This window comes from Bombus vosnesenskii, unplaced genomic scaffold (genome assembly GCF_011952255.1).
Source record: "Bombus vosnesenskii isolate JDL3184/JDL3185 unplaced genomic scaffold, Bvos_JDL3184-5_v1.1 scf7180000015252, whole genome shotgun sequence".
Taxonomy (NCBI): domain Eukaryota; kingdom Metazoa; phylum Arthropoda; class Insecta; order Hymenoptera; family Apidae; genus Bombus; species Bombus vosnesenskii.
Window position 1 is genome coordinate 6,529 of NW_022883905.1, and position 16,318 is coordinate 22,846.

The following is a 16,318-nucleotide window of genomic DNA, read 5'->3' on the forward strand; positions in this document are numbered from 1 at the left end:
GCTATCTAATTTTCCCCTGTCAAACGCTTGCATACTGCTAAAGACCCGATGATGCGCGCCAAGAACGCCACAATATAGATAAATAACAACAATATATAATAAATAATGAACAATAAGTAATAAATACCATAAATCAAATAAATAATAAATAATAAGTAATAAATAAATAAAAATAAATAAATAAATAATTTAAATAATAAATAATAAATAAAACGAATAAAACAATTACTAGTTAATCAATATAAAGTTATAAATAAAGAAGTAAAATAAACTAAAAGAATAAATAAAATAACAAAATATTATAATATTATAGTGGTGCTTATATTCAACCGTTACATACTCCAAACCTACTAATCACCACGTAACTCCTACAGCCCCCTCATTATTCGGCACCCCATTAGTTATTTATTTATTCCAAAGAACCTTGTTCGGCTCGTGTCACAATAAATAAATGGCCAAATAAATATTATAAGTATAAGAACCCTGGCCGGCCCGACTTTATTCCTTAAAAATAGGGACTTACATCGAGTCACACGACATGCTCACGTTATTGTTTATTTATTTGCAGTTATCCATTATCCCGTATGTATATAAGCGACTAATTACCGTGACGCGTGGATCTGCCATTATAGTCGATGGGGTCTTGTCTAGATGTTTATTTGACTTTATCCGAGGTCGCTAATAACGGATAAATTCAAATTAACGATTACTAACCGTACTTTTTGTTTCTTGCATACTTCCTATTACATCCTCCACTTACTTATTCTTGTTCAGTGAGGATATTATCACCCCATTACGCACAAACGTCTTGTTGCTCACCTACTCAATCATCATACATGCCAACTCTATTTCCATTTCCACACACTCACTCTCCCCCGCATCACCCAACACTATTTCACTCCCATGCATTCTCCTGCCACCTCAGTCCACTCATACCTCTCATTTCATTTCACTACTTTCTTACAATTATTATTACACTACACTTCCCGCCTCATTGACCCATTACACCCTATAACAATCACACCCATCTCAAACGCTCCTACGTCCTCGTACATACACTCGGCTAGCGGGAGCAACCCGTCAACACATCTGCTCTCCATCGCGTCCTAAACCGAAGACTTCGTTGTGAGGTCCTAAGCGCCTTGGCAGCAACTGGTCTCTTCGCATCCTTCTTTCTCTTGTGCTCGACTTCAAGGGCGATTGGTGGCATTGCCCGCAACCGTGGTTGCCTTTCTCTGCCTTGTTTTCAGACTATGACGCCATTCCTGTAGGCGTTCTTCCAGGATCCTCATTAGTGAAGGCCCGAGCTCTTTGAATTTCCTCTTGAAACAGGGGAACGACTATTTCGTTTAGGATAACAGAGGTGGTTTAATGAATGTAACACTGTATTAACAGGTTAACATAGAACAATATATTTTACAATAATCTGATGAAGATGTTACAGAAATTGGACTCGACTTTGATCTCTAGATAAATTCGTTTGCTATTGGTCTGATATGTTCGGTGTGTCACGTTTGACTCGTCAGAAGGAACTGCCCGCCCTTCAATTATTTTGGTCTTTTCTGGAAGGCGACCCCCACTACGTTCGGATCGCGCCATATTCTTTTACGCGAGGTAAAGTAACGGCCACGAGTCGACGTTTCTGGAGGTTGGCTTGCTTAGTGAAACATGCGCTTGCCACTACAATGTTTGTTTGCCGGGCAGCCGCGACGATCCGTCTGCGACGTTGTAGGACCGCAAGCGACGGTTAGAAAACACAGCCTGTGGCAAGCCTCGTGGCGTAACAGTAGGAGAGGGCAAGGAATGGCTTCAGGTGTATAAAGATCTCATTGTGGCGAAGGATGTTCTTGAGGAAAGCTCGGGCATTCGTAGAACAAGAGCTGGGGACATCTTGATAGAAATGAGGGCTGGCAGCGAGGTGAAAGTGGCTGCCAATAAGATAAACGAACTTATTGGCGACAAGGTGCGAGCAACGCCTTTACAAGACAAGGTACATGAGCGAGTACCGTGCATTCTCCTAACGGACACACCCGGCCTTTCCTGATTGCTCTTTCCGCAAGACCTCGATCTCCTTCTCTAGTACCTCCACCCGCATCTTCGCCATCCTGGCAGCTCCAGTGCCGTAGGCGGGTCCCGTTAGAGTTATTAATCTGGAGCAATGAATCTAAACAGAATTTAAAGAGCTACGTGAGGCAAGCTATAGAAAAACATGGATTTAACAGAATTAAGCAGAATTCGCTATTAAAGCAACAAGTGCAAGAAATATCAGCCATGCTACAACTTATCAGCAGCGCACTAATGCAAAAATAAATCAATGGATATATTAAAGATAAGAGCATGGGACGCTAATGGGCTACAAAAGAGAATACATGAAATAAAAACATTTTGTATAATACATTATACAACAAATAGAGTTACATAAAAATATCACACTATACTGTATGCTCATCAGGAAGAGCACATGGAGGTTTAGCAATAATAATTAAGAATAACATAAAACACTACCTCCATAGCCAAATTAATCAGGGTCACGTATAAGTTACAACCGTCTCAGTACAAACAAATACAAATTCTTTCCAAATTTGAACATTGTACGCAACATTAAAATATAAAATAACACTAGAATACTGGAAGTACACTCTCAGAGTAATATTAGGAGTAACCTTAAGGTCAGCTGACGAGCTAACTCACATCAACAGAACTCAATAAAACACTGGATGTGCTTGACTTTGCAGTCACAAATGATACAGATCTAAACAAACTAAGAATATCAGGAAACCTAAGACTCGTCTCTGATCATACTCCAATAATAATTGAATATAACGCAAACGAGTCTTTTGCAGTAAGTCAACATCACTCTGCAATAAAACAATTATTTAGGCAATGTACTAGTAATAACAAGACACCAGATGAAGTTGAGTAAGCATTTAACAGAACTCACACAAGTAGTGGAAGCAACCACGAATTGCAAATCAACAACCAGACAAAACAAATTAATACCGAATGAAATTCTGGAAAAAATTAAATGTGAGAAGGAAGCAAAAGCGATTTGGCAAAAACACGAAATATCAGCAAATAAAAAAGTCCTGAGCAAAATAACAAAAACGTCAAAAAGGCTATAAAGGATAACAATGATATGGAATTCTCGAAATATCTAGACTCACTTTCACCCCACGAGGACACCAATTACTCACTGTGGGAAACTACGAAACGGGCTTTCGAGAAGAACTCAAATAACGAGAAAAGCCCAATAAAACTGATTCCAGCAATTAAAAACCCGAATGCGATATGGGCAAGGGAGACCGAAGCATGTAGACCATTTGTACAAAACATTATTTTCATGCGAAAACAACAAACATATCGAATGAAAGCAGCCAAACAAACACGGATAATGCTGTTGCAGCTAATGGTAGCTATTCTGTATCATACCAACCACAAATTTTTTTAATTTTTGTAGATATTGTTAGACCTTTTTAATTTTCACTTTTTTAAACTCTTTTATTTTTAATTCGTTTTATTTGTTCTTTAATGTCCATGCGAATGTAGCAATTATTGTTGAGCGAGTTGTATTGTGTGTATTGTGTGCAGTGCATGTTATTGCGTGTGTAATGCACTTACTGCGTATTGTGTATATTGTGGTCGTAGTGTACATCATCATCTTTTCGTAGTCTATTGTACAATGTCATACTTTTGACACACTTGCCGATATGCACTTGCGTTACGTGAAAAATCTCCGAATAGAATAGGGTACAAAGAACAAGTATATTACGTAGAATCAACCAAAATTTATTAGATGCAAGTACATTAAAATCTGTGAAGTCCGACTATTCAACAAGATGATTCAGACTTTGGGTATAGAACATCGCAGCGTGTTTAGCTAAAACATGGATTATGCTGCAGAAGAAGATACCAACAACCATATGGATAGCATTGAAGATGAAGCGATGAGATCCGAAAAGAAAGAGTTATGGGAAACAGCTATGAATGATGAAATGAAATCGCACCATGAAAATAAGACGTGGATACTTGTAGAAAAACTTAAAGATCAGAAGGTACTTAGCAATAGGTGGGTTTTAACGATAAAGCTAAATCCGGACAACTCGGAACGATACAAAGCGCGACTTGTAATAAAAGGGTGTTCACAGAAAGAAGGCATAGATTATAAGGAAATATATAGTCCCGTTGCTCGGTTTGACACAATTAGATTAATGCTCGGTATTGCAGCCAAAAATAATTTACACCTCGGACAGTTCGACATTAAAACCGCATTCTTATACGGAAGTCTGAAAGAAGATATTTATATGAAACAACCTAAAGGTTATGATGATGGTACAAATCGGGTTTGTAAATTGCTAAAAAGCCTATATGGCTTAAAGCAGTCTCCAAGATGTTGGACGGAACGTTTCACAAAATTTATCTCGAACTTAAAATTTTATCAGAGTAACGCAGATCCTTGTTTTTATATTTATACAAAAGACGACAAATTAATGTTGATGACCATATACGTAGACAATGGACTGGTAGCAGCTTCAGACGAATCTTTAATTGATAAATTCTTCGATGATTTAAATAAAGAATTCAAAATTACGAGTTCGAAAGAAGTAAAGAGTTTTCTTGGACTTGAAATTAATAGATTAGAAGATGGTTCAATATTCATTCATCAGAGTAGGTATATCGAAAACATATTGGAAAAATTTAATATGAATGAGGCAAACAGTGTTTCTACACCTATCGAGACCAATTGGAACGAAAGTAACATAGGCGATAATGATTGTAACGCACCATACAGAGAAGCCGTAGGGAACTTAATGTTTTTACAAACCGTAAGTAGGCCAGATATTAGTTTTGCAATAAATATAGCGGCGAGACACTTAGAGAATCCAAACCAGTATCAATGGAAATTAGTCAAACGAATTTTGCGCTACATAAAAAGGACCGCAGACATGGGACTCTTATATACAAAAGCAGGCAGTCTCGAAACCTTTAGCGACGCTGACTATGCAGGCGACAAAGAAACAAGAAAGTCGACATCAGGCGTTGTATGTAAGTATGCGAATGCGGCCATCACATGGCAATGTAAGCGACAACAATGTATAGCTCTATCTACGACCGAAGCTGAATATGTTAGTGCAGCCTCAGGAGCGAAAGAAATTATCTGGCTAAAGAAAATATTTCTTGAATGTAAATTAGAGATCCTTAAGTATATGCTATGTGTAGACAATACTAGTGCCGTGAAATTAATTAAGAATCCAGAATTCCATCAAAGAAGTAAGCATATTGACGTAAGATATCATTTCTTGCGAGATTTATACAATAGAGGCGAAATTGATATAACGTATGTAACAAACGAAGAGCAATTGGCAGATATATGTACAAAGGCGTTGCCAAAACCGAGATTTGAATATTTAAGGAAAAAGTTAGGTTTGAAAAGTAAAAAAGATATTAAGAGGTAATTGTTTGTAAACATGTAGAGTTTTTAGGGAGGGTGTCGAAGTGATTATTACTTCTCAAAAAAAAAGAGGAAAAACTCTACATGATCTGTTTAGTCTTCTAGTTTTTTTTTTTGTGTGTAATAAATTAATTTGTATGGAAAAGAGAAAGGCGGCTGGCAAATGTACTTGAGAAGGCATTGACAAATTAATTTTCAGATATTTACGACAAGAGTTAGAAAATATTAAGAGATAATTTGTAAATTTGAGATAATTGTTTGTAGGGATGTAGAGTTTTAGGGAGGGTGTTGAAGTGGTTACCACTTCTAAGAAAACTCTACATCTGGTCTTTCTTAGTTTTCTCAAGCACTGAAGCCATCGACAGCGCGTAGACAAAAGACTGCGACGAAGTCAGGCCATAAACAGTAGACAGGCGACGTTGGCTTCGGGTTTTTTCAGTTATTAGGTAACACAGCTAGCGTGCGGATCTGGACCAGCTCAAATTGTATTTTTACTTATTACACTTCTATTTAAATATATTTTCTACCTTACAATTTATCCACGTGTTTTCTCTGTTTACACACCGAATAACCTCAACAGCACGTGTGTTGTAAAATTTGTAGGTAATACCTTTAGCATGATGGTTATGTCAATCAAGAAATGTACTAAAAATACATATATATATGAAGTAAAGGCTTTCGCATAGTCTATCACAGTGTCATTCAGCAGGTCCTTAACTGGGCAGGAGTACCTGTCAATGTCTAGGGGGAGACCCGTGGGATATAGGGTCATGAACCATAAACATGCATGTTACTTATTGTTCATTATTAGCTGCTTGGAATATAATTCTCCTCATTAGACGAGTGATTATTACTACATATATCAAGGCAAACATTTATACATATACATTTATGCACGGGAAATTCTAATACATTGCCTGTAAGGACAGTAACCGAATGGCACTCAGTCATTCTATTAAATGACAAAAATTTCTTTTACTCTGTGTTTAGGCTATGGTAATACACAGAAAGTCGAGTTGAGTTCTCTTTTAGAATCAGAAGGTTTGCAAAGTCAAATAGCACAACAAAAGAAAGCTTTGGAAGAGAAATTCAATGAAGAGAACGATGAGACTTGTGAGACTAATTTTTCTACAAATGTAAATTCGAAAAAATATAATGTAGAAAAAATGGATTGTGACTCTGAAGAAGCAAATGCGTATAAACATCACTTCATACCGGGACCATCTTTCAATTCGATGACTGATATAATGCCACCTGCACTCTCCTTTACCACCACAATTAATGGCCAAGTAAGTACAATTTAAAAATTCTAATGGAATGCCGAATACTTCTAATATTAATAAGTAATTTGGAATAAGTTTAACATTCTATTTGGAAAAAAAATACGAAATTTTAATAAAATGTACTAGATTACCAGATAATGATACAGACGCACTTTCAAGTATGTTGATGTCATGGTATATTAGTGGTTACATGGTATATTACACAGGTAATTATTTCATATAAGTATTTTATTGTATATTAAATTTTCAATGGACTATGTTATTTCTTTTGTAGGTTATTATCATGGTTTGAAACAAGCAAGAAACAATCAAGAGAACAGGAAGAACTGTTGATTATATCAACTTTTTCAATAACAATATAACAATAATATAAGATGTAATAAAATATAAAACTCATTGTATTTATTTACTTCAATTATTTGAAATAAAGAACAGCTTTATTTTCATATAAGACTTTAAGTCTTTTTTAAAAATAATTATTAAGATAAGAAAACATAAAAAACATATTTTTGATAAAATACACTCACATATATATGTCGGGTTATCATTAGGATTTAAGGCGCGTAATGATCCTTCGTTTGAATTAGCCATTGTTTTACGAAACAGAGAATATATTTACGCGAATAAACAAGATTTTACAAAATATTATGAATAATGAGTTTAATAAATAATAAGATTAACAAACGATAAGTTTAACTAATAATTAGATTAAAGATTAATAAGTTTAACGAACAATAAGAGGAACGATAATTAGCCATTGTTTTACGAAACAGAATATGTTTACGCGAATAAAAAAGATTTTACGAAATATTATGAATAATGAGTTTAATAAATAATAAGATTAACAAATGATAAGTTTAACTAATAATTAGATTAAAGATTAATAAGTTTAACGAACAATAAGAGGAACGAATAATATGTCTTACGAATAATGAATTTAACGTATAATGAGATTAACGATTGATAGGTTTCACGAATAATGAATTTAATTAACGCTATTAACAATGTTCCGGGGTTCAAACGAATCCACGGTCAACGGGATAACTCTTTACTATGTGTAGAATAATTTTAAACACAAAATACAATTGCTGAGACACTCGGTAAATTGCTCGATGTATCACTTCCCAAGGCGATCACACGAATGAATATCTGATGAAAATCTTTTTCGCTATACGACTGCATTTGTTTGTTATATGCTCGCTGGAAACATCGAGAAGGTTCCACTCGTTGTTGCTAGGCAATTTCTGTCAAAAGTTTGTTGTATACTCTTTGGAAACATCGAGAAAGATTCAAACGTCGTTGCTAGGCAGTTTCTGTCTGGAGATTGATTCCTAATACAACGTGTGTCCCATTATATCGACATCTCTAAAGTACAATTCTATGTGATTTCTAGGGAGAACAATACAACCGATCCACACCTTCGTTAGGCAAAACGTTTATCCCGTGACCGTGGCTACGTTCGACCAGTTGTCACCTCGAACCCACTTTCGCTTTCACAAATATCAAACAATTACAAATGACAATTGCTTAATTACAGTTATGATAAAATCTAGGCTAAAGCATTAGAAGGCTTCCTCAAAATTGCAAAGAGAAGGTTCCGGTTTTCCTTTCATCTCCGACATATATAATACAAGGATATAATACAACCGAACATTTTAAACTTAGCCTATAGCGCGTGCGCACACACACACGCGCACACACATGACACACATGACACACATGCGCGCACACACATGCGCGCATACACACATGCACACACATGCGAATGATTTCGCGAACGATAATCCATTTATTTATATTTTTCAATATCTGTCCTTACGATTGCGTATTTATTTGTTCCACGTATCATATTTATCTATTTGCATAACTGTAGGTGACATTTTTTTAACAATTTTGCTAATATTTCATAACTTTTTAATTCATATTTCAAAGTGGTAACAGGTGTTTCTTTCTTTTCAAGTCTCCTCCATATCGGGCTTATTTCTAGTAGCCACGCTTGCTTACAAAGCAATTTTATATCTGCACAAGAATATCTTTCAGTACATTTTACTATGTGGTTTACAATATCTGTATTTTCTAATAAGTGGTTGCTAACGTATAATTTGAATATACCAAGTCGCGCAACTTCATTGGGTTATGATACGTATATTTGCTTTTCGAGACGCCTGAGTAAAGCTGCATCAATGCCCCTAATAACATATTTACAATAAATATTATCGTTCTATTATACTAATAATAATGAAGGAATACTTCAAACAACACAATAACATATTTGGAATTTGGAGAAATATTACGATATTTTCTACTTAGAAAACATTGAAATAACGTGATATACGTACCAAGGGGAATTAGTTGTAGCTAGAAGAACTACATTAGAATTCTCATTAGACACTAATCCATCCAATCTAGAAAGAAGTTCTGATCCGAATCTCTTTGCAGGTTCAGACAATATACAGTCTCCTTTATTTGTGGCGATCCAGTCAATCTCGTCGATAAAAATAATTGTAGGCGAATGACTATAGGCAAGTTCAAATAAACCCTGTTCAGTTTAACAAATGTATTATTCATTAAATATTATATTCGAAATTCCTTAAATTCATTGCCTCATCACGAATATGATATCATTTCGTTTTCCAAACAACTATTCTATTTATATATAAATGACGAAAAATAAAATCAAGTCTTTTTATACCTAGAATCTCTCCTTCATAGACAAAGGAACAAAGAGACTTACATAGACAAAGCAACTTACACGTATATACTTCTCGGAATCGCCTCTCCATTTGCTGACCAATGAGCTGGCAGTTATGTTAAAAAAAGGTGCAATGGCATTCTGTCGCGACTGCCTTCGCTAACTTCGTTTTCCCTGTTTTGTATATTTCTTGTAAACACGTACAGAAATGAAAAGAATGCGAGTATCTTACCTGTACCAGGTGGGCCGTACAGCAAAATACCTTTCCAGGGGGAAAACGGGCCATCAAAAAAGATAGGATACTTAAGGGGATACACAACGGCCTCCTTAACAGTGGTTTTACATTCCTCTAGGCCTATAACGTCATCCCAATGTACATTTAATTTGTTTACTATGACCTCCTGTGACGATACAAAGATAAAATGGCGTCTTCTCTATATTAAGTAAGTGTTACGTAATTTGATATTTGAAGCGTTACTGAAATCACGTCATCGTCGATATACGTTGGACGGTTTATCGACGGGAATTTTATCGTTTAAGATCATGAGATGTCCTCAGCCTTGTAATTCCGGATTATCTGAATAAAGCTTTTCAATGCATTTCAATACCTTCGATTGCATGGATTGTTCCATTGGGACGTTAAATAGCTCTTCTGATGAACGTCCATCACTCTCATTGGGGAATATTGACGTCACTGTCATTGCGAGATTAATATGATTCGTATTGTCATCAGTTATCTTCTGCTGTAGATTCGTCTCTTTCACAGGCTCACTTCTCGCTTGTTTACTAACAGACTTGGCTTTTGTCTCAATACTTCTACAAACACTGGATCATATTGTAATACGATACGTTGAATACGATACGTTGAATACGATACGTTGAATACGATACGTTGAATACGTTGAATACCGTTTAATATCGTTAAATAATTTAAATTCTTACGTTTTGCTTGCATTTGTCACTTCCCTCGCCATTCGCCTTCCAGTTATTTTCTTACACAATATGGGATATTTTTGAAATTTCATCTTGTAATCATTTTCATACTCTGCAACGATAATTTCCAAATCGATGTTGTCGCAAACCCGATGTTCGGGAGATAGAAGAGCTTCCCGGAATAATACATCGCTAACGTCTATATACATAAAAAAATGTAGTTTTTAATTAATTATAGTTTTTAACTAATTAAAAATATTTTTCGCAATGACTGAACACTATAAGATAACCATCAAACAACTGTTTTATCTCTAGGTAAGACAGGCAAAAGAATGTATTTACTATATAAATCCTCGAAGATAATTTCTTGTCTTCTGCTTTTTAATTTCCAATTTTTAGATGGATAAGAATAATTTGAATTTATACTTCATATATTTGTTTATAACTAGTTAATCTACATAATCGATTGAGTTATTCTTAACTACTAAATTACCGATGTCGAATTTTCAAATTTGGTTTCGCCTTCTCTCTCCATGATGTCCACTGATTTCTATTTCGATTGGTCACTGACACTATTCAAAAGAATTGGAACTAGGAATATATTTCAATTATAATATACTCACCCATTGTGTTCCAAATAATCGCATACAAGGTATAATATGTTCCGATGACGTTCCGAAATACGACTCTCCTCCTAATATAATTATTTTTTCATTACAATAATATAAGGTTTTTCATGTAATTTTTTGTTACATTTGCGAATTCAACGAGTTACACATGATTTTTCATGAAACACGAACATTAAAAATATTTGATACAGCCTAATTATAAAAATTGTTAGAAGCAAAAGTCATAGATACTATGTGCGAGTATCGCATGAAACGAACAGCTATTAAGAGAACTGCAGCAATATTACAAATCAAATAACAAAACACACTCGTCTGTGACGTGGAAATTCTAAATTCTAAAATCTAAAATCTAAAATCTAAAATCTAAAATCTAGAATATTCCTTACCTTTTTTCGCAGATTATAAAATATCTTATTCATACTACCTTGCATCGATAAATCACCGTTCATAGTGACACTTTCAAATCGCCTATCGTTTCTCAATGGATACGAGAATTTCCGTTTATTACTTTAAAAACAACCCGTCCATTACGTTTCTCTTAAAAAATTCTTTCAACTCCGTTGAAAACCGAGCATCAAACAAGAGACAAACGATTTGTTGTCGTGGAAATGTTTGGTTCACACATAAGCAACGCACAAATATAATGATAGAATAGCTGAGGGTGTGTACTGTATAGTAAGATGGATGCAACATGGAAATAGAAAGAGAACACCATGTATAGATACTTCCTGTCCTTGTTTAATCAGCATGCACACTAGTGGACACTGACGCTGCTCGTATACCGCTGTTACATATTTCCTGTACAAGTGCGCGTCATTAGACAAGGACGGAACATCCTCTCTCTACTTCTCTATCGCGCTTTTAGTTCGCTCACGCGCTTTGTACTTATATCTATTACATTTCCACCATAAGCAGCGGCCGTGCAGTGACTTACAAAAGTTCCGAACGGTTCCATCCTGGGCGGACGGTTAATTGCGTTCGGTACTTCGAGGCAGGAAGGTGAGTACAGAATCGCTCCTCTTAGTACCCTTATTAGAAGTGTTATCATCGAATATAAGTTTTTTCAATAAATTCTTATCGTTTTACAATCTTTCTAGAATACAATGACGTCAGCAATCGATCATTTTCGCGAATTTTTTGTAAATTAATTGGGGGAATATCTGGAGTTCTTTATCGGTTTCGACTGTAAAGTCAGCAACTATTCGAATTTTTCATTCATAATTGTGACATTTTCGACTCTTCCGTTGCCAAGACCCTCTTGAGAGATTTTTGGCACGTTCCATCACCCTTGTTAAACGAGTGCACATTGGTGGATATATTGATTTTAAAAACCAATACGTGTACGAGATTTATTATCGCACTGGGACAAAGAAATCCGTTTTATTCGCGAATTTTCCGTGTTTCTTCTTAATTTTCGTGAGTGTCTGGCGCGGAGCATTATTTGAATGAACTTTTCATCGTTCAGATTATATTTCGTTTAAAAAGATTGAAATTGATGCCGAGAAGAAATGAAACAAGGTGCTCGGGCATTCTTTCGTTTCCCGGGGAAAGAGAAATATGAAAAAAACGGTCGTTCTTCCTTCTGCCATTTTCGTCCATTACCAAAATGGTATGACCCAAGTTATACAGTTAACAGTTAACAATTTGTGAAACAAATTAATTTCATTTTATTGTTGGAAACAAATTAGTTGGATTTTTCTTTTTTTAGCAGTTTTTGCCAGAGTTGACCTGACGTGCTACTTCAGTTTCCATCTTCGCTTCTCGAAACTTCCAACGTCCTTGGTGTTGGAGTCTCCTTGCCCAGGTGAGTACATAGCTTCTAGATACTCGTCGCTGTTCATCCTTACGAGCCTCTCGAGCTTTAGTCGTCAATTGTTATCGTTAAAGGAAGAGAAGCTCGCGACAGATGTTATCGAACAAATCGTTTATTCTCGAAAAGTTCGAACTTGTTCGTTGCGTTTGAATATATATGGACGGACGCCATTTTTCATGACATCATCATGATTTGTCATGTCGTGAGTATAGCTTTTGACTACCATATGTTTGTGATTTATGCGAAATTTGACCACTATACCGTGATAGAATAATATTTCCAATGAATTATAAATATTTTACATTGTGAATTATAAATATTTGTTACAAATTATATCGTACTTGAGATGAAAATGAACCATATATCTGCTTATGGAATATGAGGTAGTAAATCATTCGAAACATAATAACGATTAATTAAGCACATATAAAATAACGTTTACGAATGAATATTGCGAATTATTGTATGGCTTTAATGCGGTATTTAATGTTTTGATTGCGGTCTTTGAAATGGTATCATAGGTGCTGATATAATATCGCGCGAAAAAGGAAAGACCAGTGGTTAATATTGCAGGTGCACCAGTGCGTTGCGCTCGTCGAGGATGGTTTTGACGCTGGTGCCGAGGAAAGGCTCAGAACGTGTTCGATCGACCCGCGAACGTAGCCTGTGCTCATACTGCGACAGAGTTCGTTTCAGTTAGGCTCAGTCGCTGTTTGTCCGTCGACAGCGTATAGTCGCGTCGGCCTACGATTCCTTTTTTCTTCTTGTTTCTTGCGAACTCTCTCGCAACAGCCGTTCTATACGTACGCCGCCAGTATATCGCGTGATCATCGTTCCCGTTGCTTCCCTTTCCCTCTCACGTCCTTCGAAGAAGACCTCCCTTTGGTTTTTCCTTGTTTGGAGGGAATTCATCGCTCGGACACATGGACTGCGAAGTACGAGGGTATTCCAATTTTTTAATATATAAATTTAGTTTCCTCTATGGTGTTAGAGAACATAATGCGAGCATTTTATGATATAACGAATATATTCGTATATATTTTAGTTTATTCATTCGTCAAATTTCCCTAGTAGGCCGGCTTGCAGCTCACATGCAGCACTTAGTAAAAATTTGTTTTGTTAGAGGTTGGCCATTCTTCTTGCTATAAAAATATCGTGAAGTCATATCATATGATAAAGCACCTTCTGAAAGCTAGATGCGCGATAACGAGCCTAATGATTCTGGGTAGTTTGTAATGTCAAGCACCGTTTATGTGATAGTGAAATCTGAATATATATATATATCGCTGAAATATATATCGCTGAAATATATATCGCTTATCACTTGAGTCTGACACGATCGTTTTTAAATAGAATCACAATTTTTTATTCTTTACAAAATCAGTCTATAAAGATTATGTGCAAATAAAATAGATAAATAGATAAATGGTTGTACAAACTTATAAAACAGATATTACAAGTATATCTAAATAAATGATATATTTATAAATTGTAATATTTGATCTAAAGTTTAAATAAATAAAAGAGATACTCGTGACTTACAATAAAAGTATTTTTTTTTCAATTTTTAAACAAAGCAAAAGTGGATAACAATTTTTCAAAATGTAAAAATCAACACAATGGTTGGTTTCTTTAATTAATCAATAATGTTTAAAGTTAATTAATGTCCAGAGTGGTTTGTACATTTTGTATTTCGCCGTATTTCAACGTTCGATGTGTAAATAAAACTTGATGCCTGAAATATCGAAAAAATAATTAAATCCGATCGTTCCGTCGAATTTGCAAATTGTATATTCGTGTAAAATCGAGTGCGCTTGTGTATGCTGATACGAAAAGTGGTAGTATATTTTTCTTTTTTCGATTATCGTTATCACTTTTTGTGTGGAAAAATTAATTCCGTGAAATGGAAGTACAATCAATACGGCTTATCACGAATTTCTCGAGTATCGCGGTCGACTATTTGGGTTAAGAATTCATTTTCAAGGTCCTACAAGCACGAGTATCTTATGGATATGAAATTTTCAGTGTACATTTTAATAACCATATTTCATATTGCATGTTGCGGTCCAAGAAAAATTCGCAGTTAATATTCTGCTAATCCCTGCTGCTTTTAAAGACCATAAGTAAGGTCCGTAAGGTCGTCCGTAAGGTTTAAAAGATTTCGAGTAGATTTGTATTACGTATTTTATCTTCTAATTTTTAAAGAGAGGGTCGTGTTTAATTAATTGAAAATGACGAAACTGTAATAGGACAATATTATCAAATATTAAACGTGGTTCCATTGGGTACTTTTATGGTCTTTGCGAGATATATATGCATTATACGTTGCTATTAGCAACGCGTAGCGATGAACGATGGAGAGCAGTACCTTCGTTATCTCGTCTCGGTTGTGTACATATCAGTAATGCACAGTACTCGTACTAAATCTCTTACAAATTCCATACAGATTTTCAGATTAGTTTCGAATAATACCAACACGACCATGATAGTCACAGTACAGTATTAAATAGTGCCACTATGCATAATACATTCCTAAAATGTTTCTACAAATATATTTGTCCGAATATTTTTGTCAGCTACTATATCCTAACCACGATTTATTAAACAATATATAGATTTAAAAAAGAATATATAACGACATTACTTGTTTAGGCTAGATTAGTTTAACTTGTATAGTTTTAATAACTGTGTAAGATCAAACAAGAACTTATCGTTAGTTTGGCGAGATTTGATTACACGAAGCAACATAATTGCTTTGAAACTCAGGACAGAAAACAATGTCAACCGCTAGACGCGTTTGTCTGGTGAACGTGTAACGCGTGAATAATAGATAGCGACAATCACGCGAACGCTAGTTACAGCTGACTTGGCTTACATTGTAGCATTCAAACCAGAGTATACGAGCCGTAAGCGCTATTGAAAGTTCAAAGGCCGACTAGTGAGCTTCATCCTATCTCATTTTTTAATCAGGCGATGGATCGACGAATCGCATTGATTTCGAGGATTATTATAGTTCTGTGGCAATTTTAAAGCGTGGTTTGTCTAATCTTGTCTCGTTAGCTACAGACTCTTTGGCGAGCAGCCTGAAACTTGATCCAGTTTCGAGAAAATGAAAAATTCGTTTTTCCTCTTTGCTTCCCTGTTCCTTCTTTCCTCCTTTTTCCCTTTTTATATCGCGTTAAGACCCGTTAAATAATATTGACTGCCGTGGACGCTGGCTGAGAAGTGCACTTTATAACTAGCTTTAAAATCATTGACGTCGATGAGGACAAAGGTAAGTTAGAGGGTCATTTATCTGAGCTGGTGTTATTCGACCTGAACTCTGCAGCTTTTCAGAGCTTCTTTCGTTTTTCTTTTAAGAGCAGAGATGTTAACTGGTCTTTTGTTACGTGTAAGAAGTATGTACTAAAGCTTATTTAGCACCAATTGGTTGCTCAAAGTCGAGATATACATACCTATATTATATTAATACGTTACAGAAGATTACGCGTTAGTTAGCTTATGAGAATTTATAGTGTG

At 35.4% G+C, this 16,318-nt stretch overlaps 1 protein-coding gene, 1 long non-coding RNA gene and 1 pseudogene across 3 annotated transcripts; 1 reads left to right on the top strand and 2 right to left on the bottom strand.

Annotated features, from left to right (window-relative positions):
* Positions 1 to 7,040: 7,040 nt before the first annotated feature.
* On the bottom strand, positions 7,041 to 9,916 carry LOC117241085 (annotated as a pseudogene).
* On the bottom strand, positions 9,854 to 10,718 carry LOC117241086. Its single transcript, XM_033507071.1, has 3 exons — positions 10,700 to 10,718; positions 10,367 to 10,556; positions 9,854 to 10,249 (listed from the first exon to the last, which is right to left on the bottom strand). Exons 2-3 carry the CDS (start codon positions 10,447 to 10,449, stop codon positions 9,979 to 9,981), a joined length of 354 nt encoding a protein of 117 aa, XP_033362962.1. The 5' UTR covers positions 10,450 to 10,556; positions 10,700 to 10,718; the 3' UTR covers positions 9,854 to 9,978.
* A 628-nt stretch (positions 10,719 to 11,346) lies between these two features.
* Positions 11,347 to 13,176, top strand: LOC117241087. 2 transcript variants are annotated; one of them, XR_004494888.1, is made up of 2 exons: positions 11,347 to 11,985; positions 12,695 to 13,176. It is a non-coding gene; the product is annotated as an uncharacterized LOC117241087 (long non-coding RNA). The 2 variants fall into 2 exon arrangements; XR_004494889.1 differs by having other exon boundaries at positions 12,698 to 13,176.
* The last annotated feature ends 3,142 nt before the right edge of the window (positions 13,177 to 16,318 follow it).